This window comes from Coregonus lavaretus (assembly GCF_964263955.1).
Source record: "Coregonus lavaretus genome assembly, chromosome: 21".
NCBI lineage: Eukaryota > Metazoa > Chordata > Actinopteri > Salmoniformes > Salmonidae > Coregonus > Coregonus lavaretus.
This window is the reverse complement of record NC_140008.1, coordinates 23690410-23709879: the sequence shown is the minus strand read 5'-3', so window position 1 is coordinate 23709879 and position 19470 is coordinate 23690410. Positions and strand designations below refer to the sequence as shown.

Genomic DNA, 19470 nt, shown 5'->3' with positions numbered 1-19470 from the left:
TACAAACAGGGTTGTCAAACTATTTTATAATTTCTTGAAAATTATTTTTTAAACCTTAAATGTCAACAAGGCAACAGTAAGCATGTTGTCCCCCACGAATGATGCAGCGCCACCCCCCTTGGGCCAATTGAGAAATCGCATGTGAGAGTTTCTATCTACAAGCCATCAGACTGCTGAACACTTGAATTGGACTGAACACCTGCTCTGATTCTCTGCACCTTAGCACACATGCACACACCCACACAGACATACACACATATATACATTCATGCTACACACACATCACAACTGCTGCTTGCTACCAGACTTACTATGCTGCTCAGTTTATACACTGTTTATATACATTTCAGTTATTGAGTGTGACCACAGATTATCCATTATATTGACCAGATACTTAAGCGGCCACTCTAACAATGAAAATAAATGTCTTTAAACAATGATAGGCAGTTAGCCTGGGTACCAGTCCAGTCTTTTAAATTCAGGTAAATTTGCCAGTGGCACACCGGGCCAGTACCAAGTGAAAACTACTGGCCCAAACCAAGATCACAGGAAAGCAAGTTATGCACGCAGAATTTCAATTGTGGGTGATTTAATGTTTCATTTTCAGTCTGGGATGCAAGTACCTTATATAGCCAACCATAAAATCTGATATTTACACTGATTGTTTGGAAAACAAAACAACCATCCCCCCTCTCAATGATGACATATAGCCTATATTAAACCATTTATAATGTAATATTCCCCTCCAGAAATGATCCCAATAACATATTGATGAAAAACATTATCTTTAGTGCCTGTACATGGTCCATATTATCAGGCAGGTGTGTCTGATGCAGCATGGTGGCTACATTGCTGAAGCATGGGGTTGCTCCTCTGCATTGTTTACCACCATGGGCTAATCTTTAGCTAGATCACAGACTCTAAATTTGATCTTGTTGCTTGTTTAATATCTTTTTTTTTTTTACTTCCACTGGCACTAATAAAATCAGGTGATATTTACAGTGTTTATAAATACAGTCTAATTGTGTGAATTTTACAGTGAATGGAGTATAGGCCTACCGTTTATGCCTTCGAATGGCTGATGCGCATCGCGCGGTTACTTTTTTTTTAATTGTCATGCCAGACACTTAAGATTGTAAAACGCTGCCCTCTTGCGCAAAATCGGAGTTGAAAAATAAATCATTACTCTTTTCAATAATTGCCATCAAAACGGTTGCATTTTCCCGAGAATGCATTTAGGAATGTTGCGAAGTGACTGGGCTTATTAGAACACATTTCTTTCTGCACAGCAATCAGCTGTGTGTGGAGTTGTGTGCTCTTGCCACCTGACGGTTGATATTCAGCCATACCTGCAGGAAGTAGGGGTGCTGAGGGTGCTGCAGCACCCCCTGAAAAATCAGAATATATATATTTTTAAACAATACTATCTATATATATATATATATATAACACTGAACAAAAATATAAACGCAACATGCAACAATTGAAATAAATTAATTAGGCCCTAATCTATGGATTTCACATGACTGGGAATACAGATATGCATCTGTTGGTCACAGATACCTTTAATAAAAAAGGTAGGGGCGTGGTTCAGAAAACCAGTCAGTATCTGGTGCGACTACCATTTGCCTCATGCAGCGCGACACATCTGTTTCGCATAGAGTTGATCAGGCTGTTGATTGTGGTATGTGGAATGTTGTCCCACTCCTCTTAAATGGCTGTGCGAAGTTGCTGGATATTGGCGGGAACTGGAATGCTGTTGTACACGTCAATCCAGAGCATTCCAAACATGCTCAATAGGTGACATGGCTGGTGAGTATGCAGGCCATGGAACAACTGGGACATTTTCAGCTTCCAGGAATTGTGTACAGATCCTTGCAACATGGGGCCGTGCATTATCATGCTGAAACATGAGGTGAAGACGGCGGATGAATGGTATGACAATGGGCCTCAGGATCTCATCACGGTATCTCTGTGCATTGTCCATAGGTTATGCCTGCCCATACCATAACATCACAACGTTGACATCAGCAAACCGCTCGCCCACACGACGCCATACAGCTTCTTGATATGCCACATCTGTCAGGTGGTGGATTATCTTGGCAAAGGAGAAATGCTCACTAACAGGGATGTAAACAAATTTGTGCACAACATTTGAGAGGTATAAGCTTTTTGTGCATATGGAACATTTCTGGGATCTTTTATTTCAGCTCTTGAAACATGGGACCAACACCTTACATGTTGCATTTATATTTTTCAGTATACCATTTTTTGTTTGTTTATGAGGAGTGCAAGGTCAAATTGAGTTTGTGCACTTCACAAAGGTGGCGTTCCCTAACGGAAATATGCAAATACATGCTACAACGGGCCAATAGGATCTCGCTAGCTCGCGCTTCGTTTTGTACACATCCTTGCTTGTTCTGCCCACTGAGCTTCATTTGCTCCCACTGTAAATGACACAGATTAACTATCTTTGGTTAGTTAGTAACATCTTTGGCAGAGCCGTTGTGAAGGAAGTTGTCAAGGAAGTGAGTTTGTGTTTATACAGGACCTGCCGCCCCCACCTAAAATCACTCGAGGCTAAAGAATGGCCGGACCTCCTCAGCCATTGCACCAGCTGTTGTCATTGGTAGCTCTATGGTAAGAAACATCTTGGTTCTCGGGGCAAAAACCCTGTGCTATCCTGGAGCACGGGCACAGGACATTACAAGGCTGCTTCAGACTGTTCTACGACAGCTGCCGGGAGCTGATGCTGTCGTAGTCCATGTGGGATCAAACGACATTAGGAGGGCTAGCTTGGAACTGCTGAAAATTGATTTTCAAGAACTGATTCTAGCTCTGAAAGATTCCAAAAAGCGGCCAATTATTTCAGGTCTGGTGCCAACGCTAGGCAGCAGGTGTGACAGATTCAGCAGGCTACTGGCATTACACACCTGGCTAAAAGATTACTGTAGCTCTGTTCGAATAACTTTTATAGATAACAGAGAATGCTGTAGTCTACAGAAATGACGGAGTCCATCCAAATCATCTTGGCTCCTGGACTCTGTCCATGCATTTCAAGGTTGCGTTTAGACAATTTTACATTTACATTTAAGTCATTTAGCAGACGCTCTTATCCAGAGCGACTTACAGTTAGTGAGTGCATACATTTTCCATACTTCTGTCAATGACTTATCAATGGCCCAAGCCCAGCTCAGATAATCCCTACCATTTTGTCGCTGAGTTGTCATAATTCTGCAGCAAATGTACATTATCCCAGAGGCGTTGGCAGTCACAACATAAGTAACCTAATTTTTGTCCCTCTAACTTCCCTGAATGCCTCTGTCGATCCTACAGCTATTGTATGCAGTAATCATGTGCCTATGAACCAGAGTTATACTGTTAGCACCGAGGCGGTATGCCCTAGTAGGAAGTCCCCTGTGTGCAGCTCAAACATAAATAACATTGTCATGTCTACTTCTGATAAGCTTCCCAGTCAAGCAATAAAAAACATCAAGTATCCCAGAGAAGTGCTAAAAATAGCCCACATTAACATATGTAGCCTAAGAAACAAGGTTCATGAAATCAATAACTTGCTAGTAACGGATGACATTCATATTCTGACTATCTCTGAAAGTCACTTAGATAATACCTTTGATGATACAGTGGTAGCAATATATGGTTATAACATCTACAGAAAATACAGAAATTCCAATGGTTGCCGTTTATATTCAGAACCACATTCCTGTAAAGCTTAAAGGGGATCTCATGTTAAATACTGTTGAAGTAATATGGCTACAGGTTCATCTGCCTCACCTAAAGCCCATTCTTGTGGGAAGCTACTATAGACCACCAAGTGCTAACAATCAGTATCCGAATAATATGTGTGAAATGCTTGATTATGTATGTGATATCAACAGAGAGGTATATTTTCTAGGTGACCTAAATATTGACTGGCTTTTATCAAGCTGCCCACTCAAGAAAAAGCTTCAAACTGTAACTAGTGCCTGCAACCTGGTTCAGGTTATCAGTCAGCCTACCAGGGTATTTACAAACAGCACAGGAATGGAATCATCCACATGTATTGATAACATCTTTACTAATGCTGCAGAAATCTGCTTAAAAGCAGTATCCAAATCCATTGGATGTAGTGATCACAATATAGTAGCCATATCTAGGAAAACCAAAGTTCCAAAGGCTGAGCCTAATATAGTGTATAAGAGGTCATACAATAAGTTGTGTAGTGATTCCTATGTTGATTATGTAAATAATATTTGCTGGTCTGTGGTGTGTAATGAGGAGCAACCAGATGCTGCACCTGACACATTTATGAAATTGCTTATTCCAGTTACTAATAAACATGCACCCATTTAGAAAATGACTGTAAATCCCAATCCCTGTGGATTGATGAGGAATTGAAAAATGTTATGGTTGAGAGGGATGAAGCAAAAGGAATGGCAAATAAGTCTGGCTGCACAACCGATTGGCAAACGTACTGCAAATTGAGAAATCATGTGACTAAACTGAATAAAAAATAATTACTTATACTATGATACAAAGATAAATTATATAAAGAATGATAGTAAAAAGCTTTGGAGCACATTAAATACATTTTTGGGCGAAAAGGCAAACTCTGCTCCATCATTCATTAGATGGCTCATTCATCACAAAACCAACTGATATTGCCAACTACTAATGATTTTTTTCATTGGCAAGATTAGGAAATGTAGGCATGACATGCCTAGAGCTGTGGCAGTCATGAAATCTTGTCAGCTGGTGATTGTCAAGCAAATAACTGCCGGTCTCTCTGGAATTGACCGTTCATTAACATAAACACATTTAGCATCTCCTGGCTGCCACGCATAGCCTACAAGCCACTGATGAAGACCTTTGGAACATCTACATTTACAAAAGTATAATAAATCCATTTAATATAGTCTACACCATCCCAATAAATCCATTATTTATTTTAGACAGGTCTAAAGAAACATGACATTAAGAAAATGTAGTCTATTTCAGAAGAACTGAAAAGTATACTCTCAGTTGTCTTTGTTAGGCCCTGATCTGGCTATGCCATTTGGCTGTGGGCTACACAAGTTCATTTAGCAGACAAGATTTGCTTAGAATTCCATGGCATTATTTTATAGTATTTTATAGTATTAAGAATACAATTGAACATAGCTGAATAAAATAGAAAGGTTGTTTTCTCCAAACGATTTGAGGGAGTGCGCACATGCGGCTATTCTGTGTTGAGCGGTGTACAAAGAAACAGATCCTCCTATTTGCTTAATTTAGAGTTATTTATGCAACTTTAGTTGTGATACAAACATTGGGCTATATGTTTTGATTTTTAATACATTCTAAGGCTGCATGATGCGACTAATGATGATTTGAAAAAAGTTGCATGAAAGGCATGAGCTCTGCTTTGTTTTTTGTGCAGGCTGCACACACTTCATCAGTCTCTCATTCACAATTTGACCAGCACTTGATAATGCTTCGAATTTCCCAGCGGCATCCCCTTTGTGTGGCCGTAATGCCCCCTAAAAAAATCCATGCCTTTTGCGGCCAGTGACCGTTGTGCCCTTCGGCTGAATATAATAATTATAATTCCCTTCTCCCGGCTGCATGCTTGGAAGCACCTCTCACTCACATGGCTCTCTCATATATCTCAATTCTTATTAGCCAATGTCCATCACATATTGAAGATGTTGGAAGAACTGTCCACATTTACTTTTCGTTAGCCAAGAAGATGAGTAGGCCTAACGAACAGCAAAAGCACTAACCTATGTCAATATACTATCCCCATAGTACAAAAGTTGACCTACTCTATTTTTTTTCTGAGGTCTTGGCTGATTTCTTTCGATTTTCCCTTGATGTCAAGCAAAGAGGCACTGAGTTTGAAGGTAGGCCTTGAAAATACATCCACAGGTACACCTCCAATTGACTCAAATGATGTCAATTAGCCTATCAGAAGCTTCTAAAGCCTTGACATCATTTTCTGGAATTTTCCAAGTTGTTTAAAGGCAAAGTCAACTTAGTGTATGTAAACTTCTGACCCGCTGGAATTGTTATACAGTGAATTATAAGTGAAATAATCTGTCTGCAAATTTTTTTTGGAAAAATTACTTGTGTCATGCACAAAGTAGATGTCCTAACCGACTTGCCAAAACTATAGTTTGTTAACAAGAAATTTGTGGAGTGGTTGAAAAACAAGTTTTAATGACTCCAACCTAAGTGTATGTAAACTTCCGATTTCAACTAATTATATATACACTGCTCAAAAAAATAAAGGGAACACTTAAACAACACAATGTAACTCCAAGTCAATCACACTTCTGTGAAATCAAACTGTCCACTTAGGAAGCAACACTGATTGACAATAAATGTCACATGCTGTTGTGCAAATGGAATAGACAACAGGTGGAAATTATAGGCAATTAGCAAGACACCCCCAATAAAGGACTGGTTTTGCAGCTGGTGACCACAGACCACTTCTCAGTTCCTATGCTTCCTGGCTGATGTTTTGGTCACTTTTGAATGCTGGTGGTGCTTTCACTCTAGTGGTAGCATGAGACGGAATCTACAACCCACACAAGTGGCTCAGGTAGTGCAGCACATCCAGGATGGCACATCAATGCGAGCTGTGGCAAGAAGGTTTGCTGTGTCTGTCAGCGTAGTGTCCAGAGCATGGAGGCGCTACCAGGAGACAGGCCAGTACATCAGGAGACGTGGAGGAGGCCGTAGGAGGGCAACAACCCAGCAGCAGGACTGCTACCTCCGCCTTTGTGCAAGGAGGAGCAGGAGGAGCACTGCCAGAGTCCTGCAAAATGACCTCCAGCAGGCCACAAATGTGCATGTGTCTGCTCAAACGGTCAGAAACAGACTCCATGAGGGTGGTATGAGGGCCCGACATCCACAGGTGGGGGTTGTGCTTACAGCCCAACACCGTGCAGGACGTTTGGCATTTGCCAGAGAACACCAAGATTGGCAAATTTGCCACTGGCGCCCTGTGCTCTTCACAGATGAAAGCAGGTTCACACTGAGCACGTGACAGATGTGACAGAGTCTGGAGACGCCTTGGAGAACGTTCTGCTGCCTGCAACATCCTCCAGCATGACCAGTTTGGCGGTGGGTCAGTCATGGTGTGGGGTGGCATTTCTTTGGGGGGCCGCACAGCCCTCCATGTGCTCGCCAGAGGTAGCCTGACTGCCATTAGGTACCGAGATGAGATCCTCAGACCCCTTGTGAGACCATATGCTGGTGCGGTTGGCCCTGGGTTCCTCCTAAAGCAAGACAATGCTAGACCTCATGTGGCTGGAGTGTGTCAGCAGTTCCTGCAAGAGGAAGGCATTGATGCTATGGACTGGCCCGCCCGTTCCCCAGACCTGAATCCAATTGAGTACATCTGGGACATCATGTCTCGCTCCATCCACCAACGCCACATTGCACCACAGACTGTCCAGGAGTTGGTGGATGCTTTAGTCCAGGTCTGGGAGGAGATCCCTCAGGAGACCATCCGCCACCTCATCAGGAGCATGCCCAGGCGTTGTAGGGAGGTCATACAGGCACGTGGAGGCCACACACACTACTTAGCCTCATTTTGACTTGTTTTAAGGACATTACATCAAAGTTGGATCAGCCTGTAGTGTGGTTTTCCACTTTAATTTTGAGGGGGACTCCAAATCCAGACCTCCATGGGTTGATACATTTGATTTCCATTGATAATTTTTGTGTGATTTTGTTGTCAGCACATTCAACTATGTAAAGAAAAAAGTATTTAATAAGATTATTTCATTCATTCAGATCTAGGATGTGTTATTTGAGTGTTCCCTTTATTTTTTTGAGCAGTGTATATATACACACACATACATTCATACATACAGTGAGGGAAAAAAGTATTTGATCCCCTGCTGATTTTGTACGTTTGCCCACTGACAAAGACATGATCAGTCTATAATTTTTATATTAGGTTTATTTGAACAGTGAGAGACAGAATAACAACAACAAAATACAGAAAAACACATGTCAACAATGTTATGAATTGATTTGCATTTTAATGAGGGAAATAAGTATTTGTCCCCTCTGCAAAACATGACTTAGTACTTGGTGGCAAAACCCTTGTTGGCATTCACAGAGGTCAGACGTTTCTTGTAGTTGGCCACCAGGTTTGCACACATCTCAGGAGGGATTTTGTCCCACTCCTCTTTGCAGATCTTCTCCAAGTCATTAAGGTTTCGAGGCTGACGTTTGGCAACTCGAACCTTCAGCTCCCTCCACAGATTTTCTATGTGATTAAGGTCTGGAGACTAGCTAGGCCACTCCAGGACCTTAATGTGCTTCTTCTTGAGCCACTCCTTTGTTGCCTTGGCCGTGTGTTTTGGGTCATTGTCATGCTGGAATACCCATCCACGACCCATTTTCAATGCCCTGGCTGAGGAAGGAGGTTCTCACACAAGATTTGACGGTACATGGCCCCGTCCATCGTCCCTTTAATGCGGGGAAGTTGTCCTGTCCCCTTAGCAGAAAAACACCCTCAAAGCATAATGTTTCCACCTCCATGTTTGACGGTGGGGATGGTGTTCTTGGGGTCATAGGCAGCATTCCTCCTCCTCCAAACACGGCGAGTTGAGTTGATGCCAAAGTGCTCGATTTTGGTCTCATCTGACCACAACACTTTCACCCAGTTCTCCTCTGAATCATTCAGATGTTCATTGGCAAACTTCAGACGGGCATGTATATGTGCTTTCTTGAGCAGGGGGACCTTGCGGGCGCTGCAGAATTTCAGTCCTTCACGGCATAGTGTGTTACCAATTGTTTTCTTGGTGACTATGGTCCCAGCTGCCTTGAGATCATTGACAAGATCCTCCCGTGTAGTTCTGGGCTGATTCCTCACCGTTCTCATGATCATTGCAACTCCACGAGGTGAGATCTTGCATGGAGCCCCAGGCCGAGGGAGATTGACAGTTCTTTTGTGTTTCTTCCATTTGCGAATAATCGCACCAACTGTTGTCACCTTCTCACCAAGCTGCTTGCCTATTGTCCTGTATCCCATCCCAGCCTTGTGCAGGTCTACAATTGTATCCCTGATGTCCTTACACAGCTCTCTGGTCTTGGCCATTGTGGAGAGGTTGGAGTCTGTTTGATTGAGTGTGTGGACAGGTGTCTTTTATACAGGTAACGAGTTCAAACAGGTGCAGTTAATACAGGTAATGAGTGGAGAACAGGAGGGCTTCTTAAAGAAAAACTAACAGGTCTGTGAGAGACGGAATTCTTACTGGTTGGTAGGTGATCAAATACTTATGTCATGCAATAAAATGCAAATGAATTACTTAAAAATCATACAATGTGATTTTCTGGATTTTTGTTTTAGATTCCGTCTCTCACAGTTGAAGTGTACCTATGATAAAAATTACAGACCTCTACATGCTTTGTAAGTAGGAAAACCTGCAAAATCGGCAGTGTATCAAATACTTGTTCTCCCCACTGTACATGAAATGAGTTTGAATAGGAAATATAGCAAAATGCATAGGAAATGTAGTCATTGACAAAGTTAGAAATAATGATTTTTAATTGAAATAATAATTGTGTCCTTCAAACTTTGCTTTCGTCAAAGAATCCTCCATTTGCAGCAATTACAGCCTTGCAGACCATTGCCATTCTAGTTGTCAATTTGTTGAGGTAATCTGAAGAGATTTCACCCCATGCTTCCTGAAGCACCTCCCACAAGTTGGATTGGCTTGATGGGCACTTCTTACGTACCATACGGTCAAGCTGCTCCCACAAGAGCTCAATAGGGTTGAGATCCGGTGACTGTGCTGGCCACTCCATTATAGACAGAATACCAGCTGACTGCTTCTTCCCTAAATAGTTATTGCATAGTTTGGAGCTGTGCTTTGGGTCATTGTCCTGTTGTAGGAGGAGATTGGCTCCAATCAAGCGCTGTCCACAGGGTATGGCATGGCGTTGCAAAATGGAGTGATAGCCTTCCTTCTTCAAGATCCCTTTTACCCTGTACAAATCTCCCACTTTACCATCACCAAAGCAACCCCAGACCATCACATTTCCTCCACCATGCTTGACAGGTGGCATCAAGCACTCCTCCAGCATCTTTTCATTTGGTCTGCGTCTCACAAATGTTCTTCTTTGTGATCCGAACACCTCAAACTTCGATTTGTCTGTCCATAACACTTTTTTCCAAATCTTCCTCTGTCCAGTGTCTGTGTTCTTTTGCCCATCTTAATCTTTTCTTTTTATTGGCCAGTCTGAGATATGGCTTTTTCTTTGCAACTCTTTCTAGAAGGTCAGCATCCCGGAGTCGCCTCTTCACTGTTGACGTTGAGACTGGTGTTTTGCGGGTACTATTTAATGAAGCTGCCAGTTGAGGACCTGTGAGGCGTCTGTTTCTCAAACTAGACACTCTAATGTATTTGTCCTCTTGTTCAGTTGTGCACCGGGGCCTCCCACTCTTTCTATTCTGTTCTGTGAAGGGAGTAGTACACAGCGTTGTACGAGATCTTCAGTTTCTTGGCAGTTTCTCGCATGGAATAGCCTTCATTTCTCAGAACAAGAATAGACTGACGAGTTTCAGAAGAAAGTTTTTTGTTTCTGGCCATTTTTGAGCCTGTAATCAAGCCCACAATTGCTGATGCTCCAGATACTCAACTAGTCTCAAGGAGGCCAGTTTTATTGCTTCTTTAATCAGCACAACAGTTTTCAGCTGTGCTAAGATAATTGCTAAAGGGTTTTCTAATGATCAATTAGCCCAAAACATCTGGTTTTGGCCTATATAGGTCTTGGTTATTATTTGCCATAATATGACTGGAAAAATATATATGTATGTATATATTTTATATATATATATATATTTATATGTATGTATATAAAATATGTATATATTTATACGGAATGGTATAAGCAGATTTATCTAAATATATGGCACTGAGTATAAGGTTTCCTTTTTATATAAGGAAGTGGAGTGGATGTAGGCTGTGTCGCCTTTGCGTTGAAAGTTCTGTTGTAGATCGTTGCACGTTCTATTTGTCCTATTTCGGAAACGATAGCAAACGTCACCGGATATGCTGCAGAGCGAGCGGGAAGTTGAACCACTAGTTAGTTGTACGGGCAGAAAAATATTCTGGGAAAATCATAACAAACGACGAACTGAGCAAAGACGTCTAACTTTTCTTATGATCTTTCTGACAGTCATATCTTGAAAAACAAACTACTTCGCCCGTTTACTATTTATTACAGGCACCTGGCAAGCTAACATGTACGTGATAGTATTCGTTTTTGGCGAGCTTTCTTGTAGATACAGCTACAGGCAGCCAGAGCCATTTGATTTATAATAAATAAATACCCTTCTGACGCTAGCTGGATAACGCCTCTCTGGTTTCGGCTAAGGTAAGGATGGGGGACAGGACCCTCCTGCGGGAACTGAAGCGGTGGGCGACTGAAGAATTTAATCTACCACCCCAAAGTCTCCCAAACGACAACTACTTTAAAACGTGGGTAACGACGTCATACATACATGTCCTATGCAACTTTGTTTTGGCCTTGTTGAGTATTCCTCTTCATGATTTAGGTTGTTGGTAACAATTCATATAGTTGGCTAGCCGATTAAACTCCACTCTACGATTTACGAATGTTCTGCGCAATTTCGGCCTATTCTTTGGGTACTGAAATCAGTAGTTTAAAAAACAAAAACGTAATTTAATGTGACGTCGGTGCTCCAGCCCGCCCACACTACCGTGGTGGAGTGTAGTTTGGTCGGCTAATAGCTAGCTAACGTTAGGTAGTTCACAGCTACAGCTTTGCGTATCGACCGTGGCAGACTAAGTTAACTAATGTGGCCCACCAGTGAGTTAACACAAGTATATTGTTGTTTGTTTTGATTCAGGTTATGTGTTGGCCCAGGTGCCTCCATATGGAGATATGTCACACAACATATTTTCAATCAGAGGTGGGTATGCAGACAGGTTTTTATAACGGATTTTGTTTGGGGGTATACTTCCTAGTTTTTAAATCAATTATTTGTAGTAGCTTGGTCAACGATTACTTTGTATTTTTGTCATGATACGTTTGCTTTTCGTTTCTTTTTGCAGGAATGTCAGGGTTATGCGTGGAAATCTCCAGTGGTATCCTTTGTTTTTGTTCTCTTGAGCTATGTACAACTGGGGTCATTTCATTGTCTCTGAGATGAAACCAACTCTATTGTCAGGATAACGGCCTAATGTATCTGACACCAATATGACACTCACAGGTTTCGTTCAATGGACAGTTGTACAAGGGCATTTCCATCGAAAAGGACCCATGAGCGCTAACATGTGAAGTTCATAGGAGCATATCAAATTGGGTGTCAAATGAAAGCTGAGTCTATATTTTGGGGAAATGGAGGCATAGATGGGTTTATCAACCATTTTTCCAACTTAAAAATTAGGCATAAGCAAAGACTTTGATTTCTTGATAAACATGGAAAATTGGTCTTACAAAACATCTACCAGAAATAGACTCAAAAGGTATCAGAAATACATCAAACACAATAATGTTGATGTAAAGACCCCTGCCAACTAATATCAACACTTATATTTAGTTTAGGAGAAATGGTTTACCTTCTGTAAGTTTAAGAAATATTGCCTTGTGCCTTGTAATTCCGTTACCAAAAACCCACACTTCATATTTTCTAATTACTCCCACTCATGATGAGGGAGGATAACGAAAGTTCACAGAAGTAACAAGTAATGGTTGACCTACCAATTAGTTATAGTGATTTTGCTGATATCACATTTCTTTATGAATTATTAAGTGATTAAAACTCATACTTCCATTGGTAATGGAATTACGCAATAATCAGTAATGGAATTAATGCAACTGAATTGGCTACAATGGGAAATCATAATAGTCACAAACCACAGATGGGTCACCTGCTACTGTCCTCCCTTCCACTGGCATACTGTTATGTTCAGCTGATAACTTTTCTTTCTGTTGTCTGGCGTTCAAACGATGTCTGGATAACTTTTCTCTGCCTTTCTCTCTCACTCACCAGTTAATGTTACCTCTCCCAGCTCTTACTGACACCTACCCATGAGCCTCCTCTCTTTCCATTTACTGTAACCAGCATCCTCACCCACTGAGCACTGACTGACACTGGATGTCCATGGACGTTGAAAAGTAGTTGAAATTTGGTCAGTCCACCCTGGCCTTGATGTTAGCGTCCACAGACGGACTGGACCAAATCTGAACCTATCATAGACGTATGTTTCATACGTTTTGATAGTACAGTGAGTAGAGCACAGTAGAGTACACTCCAATACAGTAGAGTATAATACAGTATATTACTGCACTGTACTCTACTGTGCTCTGTTGTGCTCTGCTGCACTGTCCAAACTTGTGAAACATGAGGAAAATGACATTCATATCCATAATTATGCATTTCTGTGTAGGACAGATCAGGGACTCATAATTCAATTCCATTACCGTAATTCTGTTACCGGGTGTAAATCCACTTCACTTACTGTAGTTCAATAACCAAAATAGATTTTTTCAAACTCAAGGTACCATGTCATAGCTGACACCCCACTCTTTCTGCAGAGTTTTTGGAAAAAGTGGTCACAACAACCTGAGGAAGATTTTACCGTAATTCCATTACCAAAGTTTGCATCTTTACAGTTCTGTCACTAAATAATTTTGTGTACAGTTTTCTGTTGAAATTGTTAAAAGTAGTCCTTGTGCATAGAGTTGTATGGTTTGTTAAACTTTGAAATCAATGGTTTTTGTTTGGCATACATTTTAAAGTGAAAAAAACCTTTCCTTGACATTGTGATCTTTCAGGTACAAAGTTCTACAAGATAAGGAGGTACACCCATATTTCTAAACAAATCTGTAGATAATTTGATATAGCTACAGTATCACGATTTTAAGACCGTGTCAGAGTTAGCATTATGTTTTCTATGAACATTCTTTTACATTACATTGTATGCATTCGTGTGCAGTTAAAAAAGGTAGCGGGGCAGAGTGATGCTGCTAAGCGGCTTGATCTTCAGGAGCAGATAGAGGAGCTGAGAGCAGAACTTAACCACCTGGACTCTCAAATCAATGGGACTGAAGCACAGCTAGCTACTGAAGGTGAGCTTTTTACCAAATAGGCCTACAGTGGGGTCTGAAATGAGCAAAAATTACAGTAAAAAAATAAAAATTCAAATACTGAGCTATATTGTATGCTCCAAAAAATTGGGAAATTATATGATTTTATACTAATACAATTGCTCAAAGAAAGATTTTGTAACAAGTAATATTTTTTTCCTCAAAACGTAGGGGTCAAAATTATTGACACCCCTGTTTTCAAAATGTTTCAATACCTCACCTTATGAGGATAACGGCATTGAGCCTATTTGAATTATTTTATACAGTCATTTTTGTCCATCTTTATCAAGGGTGTCAATAATTTTGGACCCCACTGTATAACAATTTTTCCCACATACCACATCCAAAATTGTGCTAAGTCTGTATATGCTGATATGTTGATGTCCCCTTTCGCCGTGACATGTTGTGCTGTGACAACTCTTTGTATTGAGTAGAAGAGTCCATTAACCGGAGCTGGGGAATGGTGGAGGAGAACCAACGCAGGGAGCTGATTTTACAGGCTTTTAAGCAGCGCTGCATGAAGGCGCGCCACTCTCTCTCAGAGGATACCCGCAAGATCAGTGGGCACTCCCAGGCTCTGGAGCAGCTGTCTAGGTGTGCTTGCTAGAGCCTCTGCTGTTTACCCCTACCATTTCTTAACACATGTCCACATACATTTTAATGCCGCAAGCCCAGCCCAAATCCATTCTTTACTTTTGGTGTGTTTTGCAGGAAGGCAGAGGTGGAGGTGGTGTTTGGAAATGAAACCTCCAATAGCAGTGGGGACTATCTCAACCCAACAGGAGCAGAGCCTCAGGTTCTGGTAAATGCTTTTACTACATTTTTTTAGTTGATGCTTTATATGAGATTTATAATCTGTGATGGTTTTGTATTGAACAAATCTTGTTTCTCTTCCTCCTTAGCGTAACGTGAGAGAGCTGTGTGATGAAAGACTCCTCTTCTTCCAGTCTTTACAAGAGAGTGAGCTGAAAATTGAGTCGTCCACTGCCACACAGTAAGAATTATCAGATGGTTTTATATAGGAACCGGAGTCATCCATGTGATTCTTCTACTGCTAAATCATCATTGACTCTCTCCGTCTCTTCAGCTTGACTCGTGAACAGAGAACTGCAGTATTTCAGCATTGGTTAAGTGCTGTAGAGGTAAGTTGCATTGTTGTTTGCATCTAGTTGGTTACATCATGGTCTGTTTCATATTTTCTTCAGTAGAGTGAGAATGGTATTATTATCCGTTTTATCTCATCAGGACTTGTTGCGATGCTATCCTCCAAACCAAGTGCTGTCAGCCTTGCAGTACCTGGCCTTGGGACAAGAAATTACATTGGAGGAGAAGCTTGCCTCATTGGATGTGGCTCGTGATGTTGCTGCATTACGGTAAATTGGTAAAATGTATACAAAATGTAGCTGGACAAAAATCTGCATGGATTGGAATTATAGGGGCAAATGTATCTGTTTTGTTTTAGGTTTCACTACGAAAGTAATCACCTACTGGACATCTGGAAAGAAGAGGAAGAGCTACCACCCGTTAAGAGTCTTTTACAGGTGCTTTACACATGTTTCAGTTTACACTTAAATACCAACATGGGGTAAAGACACTGCATAGGCTTGAACAGTAGTTCACTGTTGCTGTAGTTGATATCTGTGTCTGATCTTTTTGCAGTCAGCCTGGCAGGAGGTGGAACAGAGTCTGATGGAACTGGCTCAGACGCGTTCACAAATTCAACAGCTCAAGACCCAGCTTCATGCCCGAAAGAAAGAGGCAGAGTTGGAGCTGCTTTGCGTGGAATCTCAAACCCAAACTCTGGCACGGTAAGTCTTCACTACAGATTGGCTTTTTCCACAACATTTACATTTTGTCATTAATGAACATGCTCAGCCTCTAAAGAAGTCATGTCAATTCATCAAAATACTTTTGTATAACATTTTTTTATTTTTTTTTTAAAAAAAAAATAAATAAATTAGTCAATAAATAATGTATATATATCTATTGTATTTGCGATGCTCTACTCTTTCCCAGTTTGAAACCTATTTTCTCCCATTTCTCCCTCCTGCCCAGGTCAGTGTTTGAGCTGGAGATGCAGTGTGTGATGCAGACAGCCGTGCGAGATGGTGTGCAGGACCAGTGTGTTCAAATGGAGCAACATGCCAGGGACAGACAGGAGGCCCTGCGCAACCTGCGGAGCCAATGGCAGAGCATCATGGACTTCAGACAGCTTGTGGTGAGGAAATGTAACGTTTTTTTGCAGTCTGTATTTCTACCTTTGTCTTCCACACACAACACCACAGCATTTCACCACTTGCCACATGTTAACCTAAATAAGTGTGACACACTTTTGTCATGTTTTTCTTTATAGGACGTCAGGCAGGAACAGACAAGAGGTCTGATCAAGGGGAACTCGACAGCTAAGACTGAACTGACTCGCGTGCACAAGAAGGTAGGCCCTCTAAATGCAGACTGTGTAAACAGTGGCCATCTAACTCAACCTGTTCCTTTCTCTTGTCCGACCCCAGATTGGACAGTTTGTCCAGGGAAAACTGACTCCCCAGTTGTTTGAAGTTCTTTCAGCAGCCAATGGGCTTCGCAACTCTGTGTCCCAGGAGGCCAGACAGTTTGGAAATGTGTCACTAGTAACACTTGATCGCAGGATCATTGAAGGGTAAGCGCTTCCTATTTGTTGTTGTTTGATGGGTGAGTTGAGTTCTCCTTCTGATCATGAATTGGTCTGGCTGAGAAAAAAATGCTTAAAGGGACATTTTTCAGATGGTTACGTTCTGTCAACTGCTATATATTTCAGCGAGCAGAGAATTCCAGCTGCGTGGTTGTCTATCCATCGCTTGCATTCCTCGCCCTTCCGCAATCTGTGTCAAAGCCTGGCTTTCCCAATGTACAGGGTGAGTCCTAACAGATTATTCCATGACCATTTATGCACCTAGAGAGGTTCGCTCTTTGCTCTTATCCCGTTGTTTATTTATGTTTTCTCTATTCTATCCCTCTATGTTTCTCTGCCAGGCCCCTGAGGAACTGTACACCCAAGCTTTATCCCAGCATTTGGAGCTTCGCTTTCTGCGTCGTTTGCTGCAATTGCACTCCTCCTCTTTAGCAAATGTAGAGAAGCAAGGAGCGCTGCTACCTGCACCTGACCAACAAGGTACAGGTCTTCAATAGAGTTCAAAGCTGCAAACTAACAAATGGCAGATTATTCCATTTTACATGTCTGACTGATATCTTCGTCTCTCTTTAATCTCCCTTTTCTTTATTTCTCCTTAGCCCTCCTGCTATGTGTCCGGGAGGAAGACAAGAAGCTGCTTCAGTCTTTGTTACCCAGGGTTCGGGAGCTCAACCAGTGCTGCTCACAGGGCCTTTCTTATGGGAATCAGGTTAAGACTGCCATTTCCTATTGGTAAGTGCTACCATCAACTCTTTCTCACATAGAGCTCCCTTACTTGTATTAAAACTCAATATTATTCACCAGCTAGACTATTGACAATTCATTTTTTTCTGTCTGTGCAGGTGGGATCAGCCTGCTCAGTTTGCTCTGCCTGACATATGCAAGGGGGGACTGACTTTTCAGCAGTGGCTACAGAGGTGGAAATTTGCAGCCAAGGCTTCTTAATGAGATCCATGGAAAATAAAGACAAGTGCATCGATCTGAACCAAGGTCCATTTTAGATGGACAACAATGCTCTTCTAAAACTACAATTTACAATATTGTTTTGCATCTCTTTTTGCAAAACATGTCTTTCAATGTACACTGCATTGTGTATAAAATCGAGCACACAGCCATGCAATCTCCATAGACAAACAGTAGAATGGCCTTACTGAAGAGCTCAGTGACTTTCAACGTGGCACCGTCATAGGATGCCACCTTTCCAACAAGTCAGTTTGTTACATTTCTGCCCTGCTTCTGCCCCGGTCAACTAAGTGCTGTTATTGTGAAGTGGAAACGTCTAGGAGCAACGACAGCTCAACCGCAAAGTGGTAGGCCACACAGGCTCGCCGAGTGCTGAAGCGCGTAGCGCGTAAAAATCGTCTGCACTCGGTTGCAACACTCACTACCGAGTTCAAAACTGCTTCTGAAAGCAATGTCGGCACAAGAACTGTTCGTCAGGAGCTTCATGAAATGGGTTTCCATGGCCGAGCAGCCGCACACAAATCTAAGATCACCATGCGCAATGCCAAGCGTTGGCTGGAGTGGTGTAAAGCTCACCACCATTGGACTCTGGAACAGTGGAAACGCGTTCTCTGGAGTGATGAATCACGCTTCAACATCTGGCAGTCCGACGGATGAATCTGGGTTTGGCGGAAGCCAGGAGAACGCTACCTGCCTGAATGCATAGTGCCAACTGTAAAGTTTGGTGGAGGAGGAATAATGGTCTGGGGCTGTTTTTCATGGTTCGGGCTAGGCCCCATAGTTCCAGTGAAGGGAAAACTTAACGCTACAGCATACAATGACATTCTAGACGATTCTGTGCTGATCTTTGTGGCAACCGTTTGGGGAAGGCCCTTTCCTGTTTCACATGACAATGCCCCCGTGCACAAAGCGAGGTCCGTACTGAAATTGTTTGTTGAGTTCGGTGTGGAAGAACTTGACTGGCCTGTACAGAGCCCTGACCTCAACTCCATGGAACACCTTTGGGATGAATTGGAACGCTGACTGCGAGCCAGGCCTAACTGATACTGTTGAGCCTGAATGGAAGCAAGTCCCCGCAGCAATGTTCCAACATCTAGTGGAAAGCCTTCCCAGAAGAGTGGAGGCTGTTTATAGAAGAAAGGGAGGACCAACTCCATATTAATGGCTATAATTTTGGAATGAGATGTTCGACAAGCAGGTGTCCACATACTTTTGGCATGTAGTGTATATCACAAGTAAATTGCTGTTGTCTTTATGCCATTAAATCAACTTTGCCTGCACTTGATATTTTCCTTAATGAGTTTGACAGTTAACCTCAATCACAAATGTAATCCTATTTGACCAAGACCGTTACATTAGTAATTATCCATATCATCAATACATACACAAAAGTATGTTTTTTTTTTGTAAATAGTGGAATAGGTTGTTGAAATAAATATGAACATGTTATTCCATAAATAGGACCACTTTGTTCATGGTATGGTTTTGCTCAGTCTGCATGGTTGGAATTGTATGAATAAATCACAAATAAATGTGTATTCGTCAGGTACACACAGCAGTTATAAAAAGTGCAGCGAAATGCTTGTATGCTAGCTCTCAACTTTACAGTACAATAATCAAAGAGTAAAATAAAAAATAACACGTAACAGAAGAGTATGCATATCTGATATGTACACAATATATACAGTAGAGTATGAATGTGCTAGGCCAAGTAGGACTGC

At 41.8% G+C, this 19470-nt stretch overlaps 1 protein-coding gene across 1 annotated transcript; it reads left to right on the top strand.

Moving 5' to 3' along the window:
* Positions 1–11186: 11186 nt before the first annotated feature.
* LOC311149311 (HAUS augmin-like complex subunit 5) lies at positions 11187–19211 on the top strand. The gene is made up of 20 exons (XM_084186451.1): positions 11187–11248; positions 11380–11483; positions 11876–11938; positions 12081–12113; positions 13807–13831; positions 13968–14100; positions 14553–14712; positions 14830–14920; positions 15021–15112; positions 15206–15260; positions 15364–15491; positions 15581–15659; positions 15778–15926; positions 16174–16336; positions 16472–16552; positions 16629–16774; positions 16913–17009; positions 17128–17266; positions 17386–17518; positions 17629–19211. Exons 2-20 carry the CDS (start codon positions 11386–11388, stop codon positions 17729–17731), a joined length of 1968 nt encoding a protein of 655 aa, XP_084042577.1. The 5' UTR covers positions 11187–11248; positions 11380–11385; the 3' UTR covers positions 17732–19211.
* Positions 19212–19470: the final 259 nt, after the last annotated feature.

Bases quoted from the DNA above. Each gene is read 5' to 3' on its own strand.
- LOC311149311 (XM_084186451.1), top strand. From the start codon at position 11,386: ATGGGGGACAGGACCCTCCTGCGGGAACTGAAGCGGTGGGCGACTGAA. The intron at 15,113-15,205 runs GTAAGAATTATC...CCGTCTCTTCAG, and splicing joins GAGTCGTCCACTGCCACACA to CTTGACTCGTGAACAGAGAA. The intron at 16,553-16,628 runs GTAGGCCCTCTA...GTCCGACCCCAG, and splicing joins TGACTCGCGTGCACAAGAAG to ATTGGACAGTTTGTCCAGGG.